The following is an 18,304-nucleotide window of genomic DNA, read 5'->3' on the forward strand; positions in this document are numbered from 1 at the left end:
TTGTTGCTGCCTAGTTGCCTTGAAATTAATTGCAACTTTGTCATGAAGGCTTTCACATGGCTATGCATTTCATGAGCAAAAATGCCCTTGCCCTGCAGTTGTGTGTTCAGCAGGGATGGGTACCGTTCACATTTGAACCGATACGGTACCGGTACCTGTGAATCGATACCGGTACCCAACGGTACCTTTTTTCTGTACTTTAGTCTCTAAATTTTTTATCTACCTACCTCTACCTACCTCTAAATCCAAACTTCAAATAACCACACTTTTGACCGTTTTCGGCTTGCCCCGACTGCTTTGTTGTTGAATCAAGTCAAATCCTAGGTAAGCGTATATTGTGCGTGTGAACGTTGACATGAAAAGAAAAAAGTTAAAAAAATATATATATTAAAAAATATATAGAAAAAAAATAAAAAATAAAATCTTTTATTATCATGTAATCTTTCGCGGGCCGGTCAGAATCCGCGGGCCGTACAATGCCCAGGTCTGCTGTAACGTGTCCCCTGTACGGTGAGCATGCTGTAACGTGTCCCCTGTACGGTGAGCATGCTGTAACGTGTCCCCTGTACGGTGAGCATGCTGTAACGTGTCCCCTGTACGGTGAGCATGCTGTAACGTGTCCCCTGTACGGTGAGCATGCTGTAACGTGTCCCCTGTACGGTGAGCATGCTGTAACGTGTCCTCTGTACGGTGAGCATGCTGTAACGTGTCCCCTGTACGGTGAGCATGCTGTAACGTGTCCCCTGTACGGTGAGCATGCTGTAACGTGTCCCCTGTACGGTGAGCATGCTGTAACGTGTCCCCTGTACGGTGAGCATGCTGTAACGTGTCCCCTGTACGGTGAGCATGCTGTAACGTGTCCCCTGTACGGTGAGCATGCTGTAACGTGTCCCCTGTACGGTGAGCATGCTGTAACGTGTCCCCTGTACGGTGAGCATGCTGTAACGTGTCCCCTGTACGGCAGCAGGTGCAGTCCCCTGTGGAGTCCGTCACCATGTCCCCGGTGGAGCGGACGGCAGCCTGGGTGCTCAACAACGGGCAGTACGAGGAGGAGGACGAGGAGGCAGCGGAGCAGGGGCAGGGCGACGGCAGGAACGCCGAGAAGGTGAGAGACAAAAAGACACCTTGTAGTCTGTACTTCCTTCACAGTAGACCAGGCGTCAATTTAACTGCTCAAGGGTCTGAGTTGATCAAGACATTTTGAGTACGATTCATTATGGTTTCAAGCACGAAGATCTTTTGTTAACACCAACCGACCTGTAGGAGTCACTGTCCACAACGTCCGATCCCCACCGCTCAGTTTCCCCCCCCCCCTAATACTGCCAATTGTATTAGTACGGACGACCAGCCAAACTGAAAACAATGTGGAGAGCTGGGCTCGAACCTAGCGTCTCCAGGGGCTATAACTTTTTAAATTGTATTGCTATATTGACATTATTATGGCCCATTCAACATCGATTATCTATCGTTCAGGATGTGGGAACGTTATATTTTTTCATTCATACATTGTTGTGTTAATACCTTCGAGAATATAAGTATGTTTTTAATCTTTTCTGCTGTAATTCCAAAAACAGTAGTTATAGGCCCTGAAGCATATGATAGATTATCGATTGGCGTTTCTTTCCTATACACGCTATATTAAAAAATTCCAATGTATATGATCGGTATACATTATGCTTCATCATGCGTGAAGGAAAGGGGGGGGGGGGGGGTCGTTTATAATTCCTTGATCGTCAGTAACGGCTTTATTTAGTATGGGTTGATATATTGATCAGATGGTTTGCAGTGAAATGAATAAACAATCGGGCTGAAAATAACGTTACTGTCCTCTTACCGTTCGCCGATGAGACTGGAGGAAAAAGATCCCAATTATTTGACGCCGATCTCCTAGATCCATTTCCGGTTTGTATGGCGCAATACACGCCGAAATCATATAGATTATTAAGTTTAGAAAGCGATCCAAATGAGGGCAGCTACGTGGTGCAGTGGGCAAGGCGCTCACCATGAATACTGGAGACGCTGGGTTCACCTGTTCGAGCCCAGCGCTCCACATTGCTTTCAGTTTAGCTGGTCGTCCGTACTAATACACATTGGCAGTATTAGGGGGTGGGAAACTGATGGGTGGGGATCGGGCGTTGTGGACAGCGACTCCTACAGGTCGGTTTGTGCGCCTGCGCAGTAGAATCAGGAAGCGATGGGGGCGGCGCCCCTCCAAAGCGCAGACCCCTGACGCTGAAAGATCACGCCGCGCAGGTGAAAAGATGCGACTGCTGTTACCTCGAGTATCGGAGGGGACTTGTGCTATGTATGACTTAGTCCACATTGCAGCCGGCATGTGGGAGGCAAGAAACAGCGTTCGAGACAGGGGAGGGTTGAATTGGATGATACGAAATTGGGATGGGAGAAAAATAGAAAATGGGAGAAAAGGTGGATTAAAAAAAGAAAGCGATCCAAATGCACTATAGTGTTTGTCTGGATCCACGTAACAAGATATCACTGCCGGAGGGATTTCCTCGACGCACCGATCGGCACTTCCGGTTTTGGCGAGAGTGTAACTCGCCCGACCATCCACCAGGCAGCGGTATTAAAGCGTTGCAATCTCATACAGGGTCCCGCTGCAGTCCGGAGGTTGGCTGGATGAATTATGAATGCCATGGCGAAAAAATGAAATATTGATCCCAAAAACGGAGTAAGTCGTTCTTGGCGTTCAACGCATGGTGGGCAAAAACGGCGTAACTCGTTCTTGGCGACCAATGTGTTAATCTTCAGAAATGCTTTTGCAAATAACCGTGAGATGGTAAATGGTAGCAACATGGACTTTGACCCATTGGTTGGAAGTTGTGTCTAAAATGCTTTCCAACCAATTTGACCCCAATTGTCCTAAAAGGGGCGCTATAATTAAAGGTCAAACTTTTGAACTTTGAATGGTCAGAACTCCTACACCGTGAGTCCGATTTACACAAAACTTGATGCAGACATCCATTTATATGCCTTCTACAAATCTGCCTCAAGGACCCATAAAGTCCGCCATATTGGATTTTATTTTTGTCTCGTATCAGTTGGTTCATTGGTGATTTTAGGCACTTATCTGGCATGATAATGATTTTTTTTGGGGTGTAATTGATCTCAATACCGAATAGAACATTCTAAAAATATATCTTCAACACAGTGTATTGAAATTTAAAACTGCATCGATGATCCTACTTCTCTCCTCCTCTTCCCTACGTCTCTGAGTGTCTCAGGTTAACTGGTGGTTTGGCTGCTGCTGTTCACATTCTTTATATGGCTCATATTCATTGTTCGGTTATTTTTTTTATCCAAACCAAGCTGTGTAGTATTTATATATATAATCTATAGTTAGACCTCTGTAGTATGAATACATTGTAATACTTTCTAAGAATCGCAACCTAACAGTCCTAATAGCTACGGCAGTTTATTGAAAGAAATTATAAGTATAAGAATAATTCTTCGTAGTCGACTGATTTCATAAACACATCTGTTCTGTTCTCCCCCCCCCCCCAGTACGAGCAGGAGATCTCCAAGCTGAAGGAGCGTCTGCGCGCGTCGGGCCGGCGCCTGGAGGAGTACGAGCGCCGCCTGCTGGCCCAGGAGCAGCAGATGCAGAAGCTGCTGCTGGAGTACAAGTCCCGGCTGGAGGACAGCGAGGAGCGGCTCCGGCGCCAACAGGAGGAGAAGGACAGCCAGATGAAGAGCATCATCTGCAGGTAAACAACTGACCATCTGCAGGTAAACTCAGGGTGTCTGACCATCTGCAGGTAAACTCAGGGTGTCTGGTCATCTACTGACCATCTGCAGGTAAACTCAGGGTGTCTGGTCATCTACTGACCATCTGCAGGTAAACTCAGGGTGTCTGGTCATCTACTGACCATCTGCAGGTAAACTACTGACCATCTGCAGGTAAACTCAGGGTGTCTGACCATCTACTGACCATCTGCAGGTAAACTCAGGGTGTCTGGTCATCTACTGACCATCTGCAGGTAAACTCAGGGTGTCTGGCATTTATTTGTCCTGACTGGCCATGTGATTTCTGGGAATAATATGGAATGTACTTGTCCTGACTGGCCATGTGATTTCTGGGAATAATATGGAATTTTTGAGAGGTGTATTTCAGGCAGGGAATTTCTCCAGGGAGGCATATCAGGGACTCATACAGATTGGTCACAAATAGTCAATCAAATCAGCCATTTTTCCATACATAGAATTTCAATAGCAAGGCCAGACAAGTTGTTTCATAAATAACATAAACAAACCTGGAAGGAATTAGGATTTCCAGGTCTTGGAAGCTCTGACATAGTCAGGGGATTTGACATTAGAGCCGGGGTTAAAATGGTTGATTGTTTATTGACAAGGATCCCCATTAGCTAACGCAAAGACACCAGCTAGTCTTCCTGGGGTCCGAAAAGCAACTTTACAACATGACCAAATTAAAACATAGTGCGTCACACAGACCAAAGAAACACACAATCAAACGATAACGGAACACATCAAGGTAACAAAAATGTCACATGGCTCTACATTATCACTTTCATATTCGTTGTGCTCTACAGCCTGCAGTGCCTGGGAAGCGGATGTGGAGCTGCAGACTGTTCCCAGGCAGAGACTGTACCCCTCTAGCCTGTACAGTAGCTTATCTTCGCTTGCTGACAAGCTGATGAATGGTAGAAGTCATCTTGTAGCGTTCCGCACAACATAATGCTGCAGTCGCCTCCAAAACGGTCGATGTCACGAGTCATTTTGCTGCATTTCAAACAAATGTAGGAGATCACCTCTGTGTGTTTTTTTTTTTTTTTTTTTTTTTTTTTTTTTTTATTATATAAAGCACATGGCTGTGAAAAATGTTACATGCTCCACGGGAATAGATTGTGAATACATCGTGAAAATGTATTCACAATCTATTCCCGTGGAGCAGATACTATTTTTCACAGCCATGTGCTTTAAAATGTAAGACGTCATTTGAACTCAATTTGCACTCAGTACACGTATCTTCTTTGATTTGCACCGTGCAAATCAAAGAAGATACGTGTACTGAGTGCAAATTGAGTTCAAATGACGTCTTCCATTTTGATTGGTTGGAAATGCTGGCAGCTGACTCTGATTTAGTCTTAATCTTTTGACAAAAATGCATATTAGATTTGGATTTTTTTTTTGTAATTTAGCCAAATAACATTAGATTCATGTGTCACTTGGTCCACGCTTTAATCTAAAGCACTTTACAGTATGGGTGGCTGCTGAACCTCATTCCGTCTAGGGAATTACGCTATGTAAGGAATATGTTACGTTATGTAGGGAATATGTTACGTTATGTTGTGTTATGTGCAGTAATCTTCCTATGGTAAAATGCTGTGGTGGAAAGTAACTTAGTATTTTTACTCAAGTACTGTACTTAAGTACAATTTCTTTAACTTTACCAGTGTACTCATTTATCTGGGTATTTCTACTTTAACTTTTAGTAAAGGAACTGTGTACTTCTTCCACCACTGGTAAAGTGACCGCTGGGTCGTCTCTCCTCCAGGTTGATGGCTGTGGAGGAGGAGCTGAAGAGGGACCACGCAGAGATGCAGGCGGTCATAGACGCCAAGCAGAAGATCATCGACGCGCAGGTAAACCAGCGGCGAGACGTACTGTAGCGTGTGCTCTTCTCGGGCGTCTAGTTGGCACTGTAATGCAAATGTTAAAGGAACACGCCAACATTTTGGGAAATTAGCTTATCATCTTCTCCAGAGAGAGACAAAAAGATAGATACCAGTTTCCTCTCTGTGTGATCAGTAGAAAGCTATCTGGCTGCATGTTAGCAGTGATGTACCTGAACACGTTCAATGAACGATCGTGAAAATGGTCAAGAAAGCGGGCTCCAGGGAGTAAAGATGGAAAAACAGCGTGGCAGTCAAAGAGTTAATATCTGGCGCCAGCGTTTCAGACCATTTTGACGTTGTTTGCAGACTCATCGTATATTCTATATTATAGCTATGGAGACAATAGTATGGCTCATTTGAAAGGCAATATTTATACTCCAACAGGGAATAAACGGTTTATTTCTACATACCTTCGTTCCTGTGCACAATCCCAGGCAAAAAAGCGTCCTGTTTCAAAATAATCCAGGCTCATTTCCTAGAGCACGAGATATTGCGTGTTTTGTGTGCAGCATGCGCATTTCATGCTTGTTGCTCGCCTGACACCTATATTATTTCCAGGTCAAAGGTAAACATGACCATACATAGAATTGTTCTATTCACAAAGCCACTATGCCCCCCAGGGGGGGTTCCCTCGCGGACTCGTTTTCTGATGCTGGGATCATCACAAAGGCATGTTTTATGATGGGGTTCGGTAAAATAGACGTTACCTTTGTCAGCAGGTCCGCCAAAACCTTGTCCACTCTTGCTCCGAAGTGTCTGAGTCAGAACAGGAACAATTTAAATAAATAACGTTAGTTGGCTCTGGCAGCGTCTACCACGGTGCGGTGAACAGATAACATTACATCCTCAGCCTGTTTGAAAATACTAGAATCCAACATAGTCTGGTGAAAACGCACCTTATGTTATGGATGGATCGTCACCATTTGTCCTCTTCATAATAATCTCCAATAGTTCGCTCTAGGCGATCGCCATTGCCGAACATTAGTTGGCTCTTGTCTGGAGTGCTCTCAACTCTGGTGGCGGCGACTACCGTGGAGTGGTGAACAGATAACGCTACATGCTCGGCCGGTTTGACTATAGTATTTTTATGATTTACCAGAAGTGCTGAGTCCAATGTAGTCTGGTGAAAACGCACCTTATCATCCATAAGTGTGATCGTTTTGTCCTCTTCATAATAATCTCCAATAGTTCGCTCCACGTGTCGCCATTGCCGAGGCAGTTTGCTGGCTAGTGGCTACTGTGGCCAGTGAGCAAACCCCCCACACAGGAAACTAGCCCAGATCAAAAGGTAGGCGAGACTGACACCTATCGGGATTTGATCTGCATTTCAATTGTAATTATGTTTGGGTTACCTGGATCACACACAAGGTCGGGCGGACTGTTTAGTATGATAATAATAAAAAAATACATAAAAACGAGTATACTTGTTTTTGCCGTTCAACGCATGAGTTAAGTAGATTGACAGAGTCTTGATATTAAGAGTCTTGCTAACTTTGAGTCGAGTCTCTTGGAACTTTGACAATTCTAGTTGTGCTCGTCGCCAGAGGCATTTTAAAATGAACCTCTTGCTCTTTTGTAACCAGCTTGTCATCTTACTTACTGCCTATATGGACACTCTTTCAAATTTTAAGGAACATGGCAACATTATGGGAGTCACACAAGAAGATGGATACCAATTTCCAAAGCTGTCCATCTGCAAGCTAGCCTAGCTTAGCACAAATGAATGGAAGAGAATATGGGACCACTAGTTTAGCTTAAAGCTAGGCTTTGTGCTAAGCTAGGCTAGCTTGCAGTCGGATAGCTTTCTACTGAACCAACGCACAGAGAGGAAATTGGTATCTATCTTCTTGTCTGTCTCTGGAAAAGACGGCAAGAGCATTTCCCATAATGTTGGCGTGTTCCTTTAACCTCCCTCCATGCTCCTGCAGACTTTGAGTGTGGCTCACACAGGCGGGTCAAGTGCTGTACGTCTCAATTTGAAAATGAAAGAAAATTAGTTGGAAGCTCTTAATATCACATATCAAGAACTCACTTCACCTGTTTAAAGGGGCCTGCATGCATTGATTTCAAACAGGGACCATACCTGCCCTTCGCTGCAGTAGACTAATGCTATAGCAACTTAAGCCCCTTTCACACCTGAACTCTGGACAGCGGCCAGAGAATCGGGTGTGAGCGTTGCCTGGAGCTGCCCTCTCACACAGGTAGCACACAGCAGGCGTATTCTCACACGTGAATTTACTCTGCTCGCTTTAGGCGAGGGGTGGTGCCTAGATAGAGCGAGGACATGCCGCCCGCGGACGTAAATCATAATTTTAAATATTTATTTAACTGCCATGTCACTCGACGTTGCAAATAAATGACAAAATACTATACTTTATACGTATAGCACATGCATGAGCCTGGTCTCTTTTGAAAGATGACATTCTGAAGTTTCTGACAATAAAGAAAATTCACTTTTAGTGCTAATGAAATACAGTAACATAGGTCTGAACTTGAGTTGTAGAAGAACTTGTTACTCACGCTGGAGTGGTATTTGAAAAAATAAAAAGTCTGCCGTCTACTTCGGTGCACGCCTCACATATCGGCATGTAACTCGAGAACCGCTGAACGGCTATCGACAGGCAACAAATAGGGCTTTAATTCAATGTCTTGTTTCAAAGCATTATTGAGCTAAAGCTGAGCTATTTAACAAATCATGACCACTTGATAATCGTTTCATACTTTGCTGCAGTCTTGCGCAGTCTTGGTGCACCTCGCAAACTCCTAGAGAAAAATGCTTTGTGTCTTGTCCTTGGTTGGGAATTGAATTGAATTGAGAATGAAGATAACACAGATATTAATTGTATCCACACCACATACATTTTCATTTAACTATGAGTGGGGAAAAGGCCAACTGTATGCAACATTGTTGTGTACGGAACATGATTAGTCTACGTTAATCAACACAGCCCACTCGCTGTGTGTGTGAGTTCTGTGAACAGTGATCTGCTTGTGTTCTTACATGGGCTCAGTTGGTCATCTCGTGGACTTGGGACTCAGGTGTTGGGAGGGCCAGGGCATCATGTGTGAAAGGACTCAGGTGCTGGGAGGGGCATCATGTGTGAAAGGACTCAGGTGCTGGGAGGGCCAGGGCATCATGTGTGAAAGGACTCAGGTGCTGGGAGGGCCAGGGCATCATGTGTGAAAGGACTCAGGTGCTGGGAGGGCCAGGGCATCATGTGTGAAAGGACTCAGGTGCTGGGAGGGCCAGGGCATCATGTGTGAAAGGACTCAGGTGCTGGGAGGGCCAGGGCATCATGTGTGAAAGGACTCAGGTGCTGGGAGGGGCATCATGTGTGAAAGGACTCAGGTGCTGGGAGGGCCAGGGCATCATGTGTGAAAGGACTCAGGTGCTGGGAGGGCCAGGGCATCATGTGTGAAAGGACTCAGGTGCTGGGAGGGGCATCATGTGTGAAAGGACTCAGGTGCTGGGAGGGGCATCATGTGTGAAAGGACTCAGGTGCTGGGAGGGGCATCATGTGTGAAAGGAGCTCTAGTGCAGGGAGGGGCATCATGTGTGAAAGGAGCTCTAGTGCAGGCAGACTCTTGGTTTGAGCAAGAGAAGCTGTTGACATACTTTTTTATCGCTATGTCCCACTGAATTCCAGGTCAATAGAGGAACTGGGGTTATCCAAGCAGGCAAGTAAATGTAGACCCCCACTAACCCCCACCCTCACACCCACACCCCTCTGGGTTCAGAAAAGCCTTGTCCCAATGAGCGCAACCACACTCGACACCCATTCTTGCCCTGTTAGATGTCTAGAGCCGGTTTCTTACTCTGATTAGTTAGCAGCAGGGTTTCTCCTCTGCTCACGATGACATGGAAGAGTCATGGAAGAGAACATTGTTTTCCTGGACAAACATTTCCAGGCAAAATTTAGTTTTTGAAACGTCATGGGAATTTGTTAATAAACTTGAGTTCAACCTTGTTGTCACATGATACATGTCAGGTTTGGCGAGTAGGGTCGAGCTGCAGACTCGGAGCCTCGAGGTCCAGATTGGTACTTCCGGCCTGCCACAGGACTAATGCGGAAGTATCTCGAAGTACGTCTGACGTAATAGTCCTGTGGCAGGACTATGCGGAAGTATCTCGAAGTACGTCTGACGTATCTCGAATTACGTCTGACGTTTCTCTACGTTAGCTAAGCGAACATTAAACGTTGTATTCATAAAATAATATAAAATCAGCAGCATGGGGAGGGCCGGGGGGAGGGGAGGTACAGGTAGTAGAAGACATAGAGGTACAGGTCACATAATTATAGTACAGTGGAGAAGTAAAAATGGAATAAAAAGGCAGTGTAAACAATATACAATATTATTAACTCTAATAATAACACGCCTCGCGGGCTCATTATAATACGAGAGCCGTGGGTCTGCATTGTATAGAGCGGATCCCCCGGCCGTATTCAAGCGCTGGAGCGCTTTGCGATGGATCAAACTGTATTAATATAGTAGTAATAATAGTAGTTGGCTAGTTGCGCGCTTCTGGCCACCTCCCGCAGTGCGCGCATACACACATACTGTCTGTAGCTATACAGTACGTGCAAAATTAATTGTCAAGAGCCAATCGCACAGGTTGCCTCATCTCATCTGGCTCTGCAAATAGATCTAGAGTCTGAATATCATATAATAGCCTGCTGATGATCTCTCTCTCTCTCTCTCTCGAGTCAAATCCATTCTGAGAACGGAATACAGTGCCCGCGACGAGGGTCTTGATTGATTGATTGATTGATTGATTGATTGAAAATTGTATTAACAGATCATGCTGGACCTACAAAAGGCCTTTGACACTGTCAATCACTCCATTCTTGATTGAACATTTTATTAACAGATTGCAGAATGGGTACAGTACAGTACAGCTCAATACACACAATTGTTAAGGGGATGCAGACCAGAGAAAGACTTTCGTCTTGTTTACATCAGGGTCCCCCATTTTCAATTCATCAGGACATATATGACATACCAGATTTGCAAATACGGTATTGTTTGTGATACAAAAAGAGTCCAGAAAAGAGAGTATATACATTTGACGTAGAAATTTATATACGTCAAGGAATGTTTCTCATTCCTGTACTGTTGTTTATACTCTGCTCCTGTGTTGTAACCCAACCCCCTCCAATGTACAGTAAATGACCAAGTATGGTTTTGTCAATATTCCAATGTACAGTTTTGCTTGTACAGTTGTACAGTGTCCCCCACCCCTCCTACCCGACCCCCCCCCCCAAGGCGAAAGTCTTTCTCTGGTCTGCATCCCCTTAACAATTGTGTGTATTGAGCTGTACTGTACTGTACCCATTCTGCAATCTGTTAATAAAATGTTCAATCAAGAATGGAGTGATTGACAGTGTCAAAGGCCTTTTGTAGGTCCAGCATGATCTGTTAATACAATTTTCAATCAATCAATCAATCAATCAATCAATCAAGACCCTCGTCGCGGGCACTGCATTCCGTTCTCAGAATGGATTTGACTCGAGAGAGAGAGAGAGATCATCAGCAGGCTATTATATGATATTCAGACTCTAGATCTATTTGCAGAGCCAGATGAGATGAGGCAACCTGTGCGATTGGCTCTTGACAATTAATTTTGCACGTACTGTATAGCTACAGACAGTATGTGTGTATGCGCGCACTGCGGGAGGTGGCCAGAAGCGCGCAACTAGCCAACTACTATTATTACTACTATATTAATACAGTTTGATCCATCGCAAAGCGCTCCAGCGCTTGAATACGGCCGGGGGATCCGCTCTATACAATGCAGACCCACGGCTCTCGTATTATAATGAGCCCGCGAGGCGTGTTATTATTAGAGTTAATAATATTGTATATTGTTTACACTGCCTTTTTATTCCATTTTTACTTCTCCACTGTACTATAATTATGTGACCTGTACCTCTATGTCTTCTACTACCTGTACCTCCCCTCCCCCCGGCCCTCCCCATGCTGCTGATTTTATATTATTTTATGAATACAACGTTTAATGTTCGCTTAGCTAACGTAGAGAAACGTCAGACGTAATTCGAGATACGTCAGACGTACTTCGAGATACTTCCGCATAGTCCTGCCACAGGACTATTACGTCAGACGTACTTCGAGATACTTCCGCATTAGTCCTGTGGCAGGCCGGAAGTACCAATCTGGACCTCGAGGCTCCGAGTCTGCAGCTGGACCCTATTGGGTTTGGCTGCTGGTAGATCTAGTTATCTTTGAAGAAATAATAACCCTCATTACTTAAAGGTGCTATAGATAAGATTCAGCCACTAGATGTCGCACTAGAGCACCAGCACTTCATTTATCCAATCAGGTGCTATAGATGACATTCAGCCACTAGATGTCGCACTAGAGCACCAGCATGTCATTTATCCAATCAGGTGCTATAGTATAGATGACATTCAGCCACTAGATGTCGCACTAGAGCACCAGCATGTCATTTATCCAATCAGGTGCATTCCACATGGGGAAATGGGAAGTAGAGAGCAGTAGTTGATTACTGAATGATGTGATCTATAGCACCTTTAGGTCCCAAGTGATTGTTGGCCCAAATAAAGCCCGGGACATTCAAATCAACTATTCAACAATAGATTTGAACAGTTGAACATAAGTCACATATAGGTCAGGGTCAATTTATGCTATTTGTCATGAAATAGTCATGGAAAAGTCATGGAATCAATCAACAAACAATTAAGAACCCTGAGTTAGGCTCATTATTAGATCAAATAAATGTTCAGTAGTAAAAACTGCATTATTCTTTGAAACAATCAAATTTAACAATCAAAACTAACGGTGCTAATGGTTCTTTCTGCAATTACGCCACATGCTAAAAAGAATATCCTCGACAGAGCAGGTACTAAAAAAGTACCCAGTACCATCCACAAATTTTGGCAATGGAAAACCGAAAAGGTAGAGTAGAGTCGAGTCGAGTAGCTACCATGCAGTGGAAAAGCGCCACACATTGCAGCAGGACCGTGTGTTGTGCGTTGCGCTCCTCCTCCCAGCAGCAGGACCGTGTGTTGTGCGTTGCGCTCCTCCTCCCAGCAGCAGGACCGTGTGTTGTGCGTTGCGCTCCTCCTCCCAGCAGCAGGACCGTGTGTTGTGCGTTGCGCTCCTCCTCCCAGCAGCAGGACCGTGTGTTGTTATTTTCCGCTCCTCCCAGCTAGCTGTGGTTGCGTTTCTGTTGGTCCCAGCGTCGGCTGCTTCCCGCCTTTCTCTCCCAGCACCAACCCCTCCCCTCACCCCCTCACCCTCCCCTGACCCCCTCCCCCTAGTTTAATAAGAGCAGCACCACAACGTATTGAAGGCTAGCGAAGGGCTAGTAGAGTATTTTTTTTATTACAGACGACCCAATGGAAAATGATCTGAATCTTTACATAATCTTTACATCGGTCATGTAATGTTTCAAGTTAGTTAGCCGCCTGTCTGTACAAGCTGACTAGGGCTCACTGAAATTCACTCCATAGTGCACATAGTGTCAGCTTGCACAGACGGGAGCTCGACCCCATTGACTTTGCATTGGTGTGTGGCTAACTAGCCAGAGCTAGTATGAGGAACAGCATGGAATGTGCCGAGAAAGGACTCTAGCGATCATCATCTTTGGTAAGTAGGAAATGGGATTAGGAATATGATTCCAAAACACAAAACTACCCCTTTATTACCTCAGATGGCATGACTGTTAGGTAGCCATTTTATGTAGATGTTACCAGATGGTACTGCCATAGGCTTCCAGTGTTTTTTATGTAACCACTTGGGAAAAGGAAGAATATAATAATATGGTTTGTTATCATTTAAATTATTTGATTCTGTTGCCAAAACCAATACTTGAAAACGATGCCAAAATCTATCCAAATATAATACAATTCAAACGGTTATAAAGAAATTATTTTCACGAGGTACAGGGATGAGGAAGGGATTTGACATTCACAGGTGTGTACATTTTTATAAAATGTTCATGTTTTACATATATATTTTTTATGTTTTACATATATTTGTATATATATATATTTGTTTTGTCATAGTTTAGTTAAATGGTGCCTTTATATTATAGCACGTACAATTTGGAACCACATACCAAACATGGTGCTGTTGCTGTTGTTTTTATTCCCTACAAGAGCTTTAAGCCTTTTTTGTCGGATTGTCTTTTTTTTATACTTTTGGCTGCTGAAAACCTTCCACACACAAAATAAAACACGATGCTCCTGCTACTCGTTCTTTCTGATGAAGCGGAGCGGTCGCCCGTCCTTTGAAACATCTCTGTGACCGTTCTATTTTCAATGCCGTGTGAGGTTTTCTCCCTCTCTAACTCCCCTCTCTCTCTCCCTCCCCGCTTCTCTTATTCTCTCGACCAGGAGAAGAGGATAAGCTCCCTGGACGCGGCCAACTCGCGCCTCATGAGCGCCCTGACGCAGGTCAAGGAGCGCTACAGCATGCAGAACCTGCGCAACGGCCTGTCGCCGACCAACCCAACCAAACTGTCTATCACTGAGAACGGGGAGTTCAAGAACAGCAGCTGCTGATGGAGGCTCCATTAACCACGCCACACACACACACGCACACAAGCACACACACACACACACACAAAACACTCCCTATACCATGGTCCTATGGTTCTCTGACTGGACTCCACACATCCTCAAAGAATGTCTACATGTGTATGTATGTATATATATATATATATATATATATATATATATATAAATCATATCTGTATTGGTCGTGTACAGAGATGCTAGTAGAAAGACAGGCCGCCGTTATGATATATATATATAGTGATGTGTTTTTATAAAGAGACATAATTCCCGGATGTGCAAAACGGAAAATGCAGATTTAAAAAGAAGAAAAGATTTAAAGTATTGTTTTAATGAAGATATGCTATATGGAGGAGATATGTACATATCCATATGAAGTGGGTTTGTTTTGAATATAAAGTACAAAGAAAATGAGATAAATTAAATAAGAAAAGCACATAGTTATGAAAGACTAAGAGTCGCAAGAGGAGAGGAAGGGCAAAACAAACCAGACAAAAGAGAAGTATGCACTCAAAGTTTACTTACCCTACTTTTTTATTGTTTTTTATTTGAAACTTTTGTTGGAAAGTTGGAAGTTGTTTTTTAATTATTATTATCATAACCGCGTTTGCATAGAGTGGAGACTTTTACCCAGTTTTGGCCTACTACGTCTGTTGTGTTCAGAACACTGTTTTGCGGCGAAAAGGACATTTTTATTTATTCCTTTTTACTACCAAGTGTTCAAGGCCCCAACCCCTACTCCCGACTTTGTACTATTTCCGACGTCCCGTTGCTAAACTACTGTTTATTGAAAATAATCTGCTGTTTTTCTCTACTCGTCTCACAACAGAACATCAACTCTACTTTACAGGCACAGACTTCTTTTGTTTTGTCGTTATTGTTGTTGCACAAAACCCATTGTATCCCATTGGTTCAAACACGTCGCATATCGGTCCATCGTTGAATGTTGTTGAGAATAAAAGCTGCCTGTGATGTTTGAGTGCCATGAAAATTTCTTATCATCCTGATAGCAGCCGCTGTTTTTGTTCAGCAGTAGCTGATTTTGACCCATCATGACCCTTTCCATGTGTAGTAGAATGTAGTTTTGCATTATATATTTAGGGCTTGGCGGTATAGACCTGTTCGCTGTATAAGTCAGACTGCGCATCAAGGGGGCAAAAGGAACGTAATTCTGGTCAGAACAACGGGGCAGACTACAATATGTTTGCATTTGTTAGCCATGCTAGAGATCTAAACAATCAATCCATGCCAAAGCTAGATATGTAAAAGGTGAAAGACTCAACTCAAAGCCATGCAGGGCAGTGTCATGGTTTCTCCATAGAGCCCCTTTTTTTAGCGCAGCAGCTCGTGCAGGTAGGGGGCAACTTACAAGTCACAGTTGGTATCGCTGATTGGCTCGAACACGGTATGTTTGTATACAGCGAACGGGTCTATACTGAATATGAAGGTCCATGAGTATGGATCTTACATACCGTCATCCACGATAGATATATATACATAATCATAATTTTTACTGGAAAACTAAATTCAAATACTAAGAATATTGTGATTAGATATGTTGTCCATATTTCCCAGCCCTATTGTTACACACTTCTCCATGTTGGACCCCCCCCCATCTGATCAGATCTTGTACAGATATAGTAAAACAGACAACACAATATGAGTGATGTGGCGAAACAAACTGGGACATATGAGGGACATATATACTATAAGTTTAAGGTGCTTTAGGTACCAAGTGTTAAAGTGACAGAGTGCTGATGTGCTCATTTTATTGCACTTGAATTGTAAAGTGCTGGAATAGATTGCATGTTAATTGTAGATTAGCACATGGCCCTTTTGCACAATATTTCAGTGTAGCACAAGCTATGGCCTCACAACGCCGGAGCCCCATGCGCTGTCTATGGAGCAGCCCCACATTTGAATTGGAGGGTTCTCTCTCTCTGATGTATAGCTTTAGAAGACAGTGGTGCGTGTTCACAGATACTGACTTAACTGTCCTGACTCCTGGGGCACAGGAAGAACATAATGTGATTTCTTTCAAATTGGTGGCATTCCCCTTTAAGAGGGCAAAAGGCCAAACTCAGGCTCTAAACACCAAATATGAGGTTTTTATCAGCCTAATGTCGACACTCAATGATAAGATGCAGGTTCCCGCTCTCGCAAACCTTTATGCACACTTTACTTGAGGGAATTACCCACAGTTCATACTGTTGTCATGTTAAAAACTGCATTCCAATGCATTGCTTTACTTATATAATCATGTTTCTTTTACTTTTCTTTACCTAATGAAGCACAATTTCAGGGGGCTCACTGTATGTACGTGTACCTTATATGTGACCAATAAAACTTGAAACTTGAGCTAAAATAGGCCTACAGTCCAATAGTATGCAGCTGCAGAACCACCACAGTAGCTGCGCTTAGAGGCCCCGCGCTTAGAGACCCCTCGCTTCCAGGGGCGGACCTTCCTACAGGCGATATAGGCGGTCGCCTAGAGCGCCACCCAGAGGGGGGCGCCAAAAAAAAAAGAATATTTATTTTTAATTTTTAATTTTTTTTTCTCTGTGCAGTTTTGGCACCCCCCTCTATATCTGCAACCATTATTTTTACATAAAAAAAATTCTAACATAAGGGAAAATGAGCCAAAAATCTAAAACAGTCGGTCGGTCTGAGCCTCAGCTTTAGGTGTTCACAGTCAGAACATGCTAGAGCGCTGTGCATTGATGGGTATCGGTCAAGTGTTTATAGAATTGAGCGTTGAGGAAAGAAAGACTAACGTTAGAGAACTATGAAGAGGCAAAAGCCATAAAAAAAAAATTACAAAAAAAAAAATCTCGCCTAGGGCGCCAAATGTGCTAGGTCCGCCCCTGCTCGCTTCCATTGGCTGATTTGGGTCATGTGACCGTCCCACCCAATGGCTGAATTGGAGTGTTGCACTGCGGGCATTGGCTGATTTGGGTCACGTTGCACTGCGGGATTGATTGATTGATTGAAAACTTTATTAACAGATTGCCGAATGGGTACACGTGACCACCACAGGCCCTGATTGATTGATTGAAAACTTTATTAACAGATTGTATAATGGGTACACGTGACTGCCACAGGCCCTGATTGATTGATTGAAAACTTTATTAACAGATTGTAGAATGGGTACAGTGACCTGACCGATTGATTGATTGATTGAAAACTTTATTAACAGATTGCAGAATGGGTACAGTGACCGATTGATTGATTGATTCAAAACTTTATTAACAGATTGTAGAATGGGTACAGTGACCGATTGATTGATTGAAAACTTTATTAACAGATTGTAGAATGGGTACTTGATTTATTGATTGATTGATTGAAAACTTTATTAACAGATTGCAGAATGGGTACAGTGACCGATTGATTGATTGATTGAAAACCTTATTAACAGATTGCAGAATGGGTACAGTGACCGATTGATTGATTGAAAACTTTATTAACAGATTGTAGAATGGGTACAGTGACCGATTGATTGATTGATTGAAAACTTTATTAACAGATTGTAGAATGGGTACTTGATTTATTGATTGATTGAAAACTTTATTAACAGATTGCAGAATGGGTACAGTGACCGATTGATTGATTGATTGAAAACTTTATTAACAGATTGCAGAATGGGTACAGTGACCGATTGATTGATTGAAAACTTTATTAACAGATTGCAGAATGCAGTACAGCTCAATACACACAATTGTTAAAGGATAACTCCACTATTTTGGGAAATTAGCTTATTTAACATCTTCCCTGGAGTTAGACAAGAAGATGCATACCTTTTTTGTCTCTGTGCGTGCATTTTAGCTTTGGGAATAGATGCTCCGTTAGCATAGCTTAGCTTCATCACTGGAAGTGAGGCAGGACAGTAGCCTTACAGTGCCTTACAGTGTATTGCAAGGTCTGACATTGACCAAACTTGATATGCATGACCTTGGTGGGCTCTAGGTCAACTCCTGAAAAGGGGGTCAATGTCAGACCTTGCAATCAAAAGTTAGGGGCGCACTGAAATTATGGCAAGGGTTATTAGCCCCCTAACTTTTGATTGCAAAGTCTGACATTGACCCCCTTTTCAGG

At 43.5% G+C, this 18,304-nt stretch overlaps 1 protein-coding gene across 1 annotated transcript in view; it reads left to right on the forward strand.

Moving 5' to 3' along the window:
* rasal2 (RAS protein activator like 2) overlaps window positions 1-15,188 on the forward strand; it is a 202,652-nt gene extending 187,464 nt beyond the window's left edge. Inside the window, exons 14-17 of the mRNA XM_084339500.1 lie at window positions 965-1,105; window positions 3,523-3,725; window positions 5,534-5,621; window positions 14,033-15,188. Coding sequence (XP_084195626.1) covers window positions 965-1,105; window positions 3,523-3,725; window positions 5,534-5,621; window positions 14,033-14,200 — 600 coding nt within the window. The 3' untranslated portion in view covers window positions 14,201-15,188. The remainder of the gene's footprint in view (window positions 1-964; window positions 1,106-3,522; window positions 3,726-5,533; window positions 5,622-14,032) is intronic.
* The last annotated feature ends 3,116 nt before the right edge of the window (window positions 15,189-18,304 follow it).

This window comes from Notolepis coatsorum, assembly GCF_963971535.1.
Source record: "Notolepis coatsorum genome assembly, contig: SCAFFOLD_247, whole genome shotgun sequence".
Classification (NCBI taxonomy): domain Eukaryota; kingdom Metazoa; phylum Chordata; class Actinopteri; order Aulopiformes; family Paralepididae; genus Notolepis; species Notolepis coatsorum.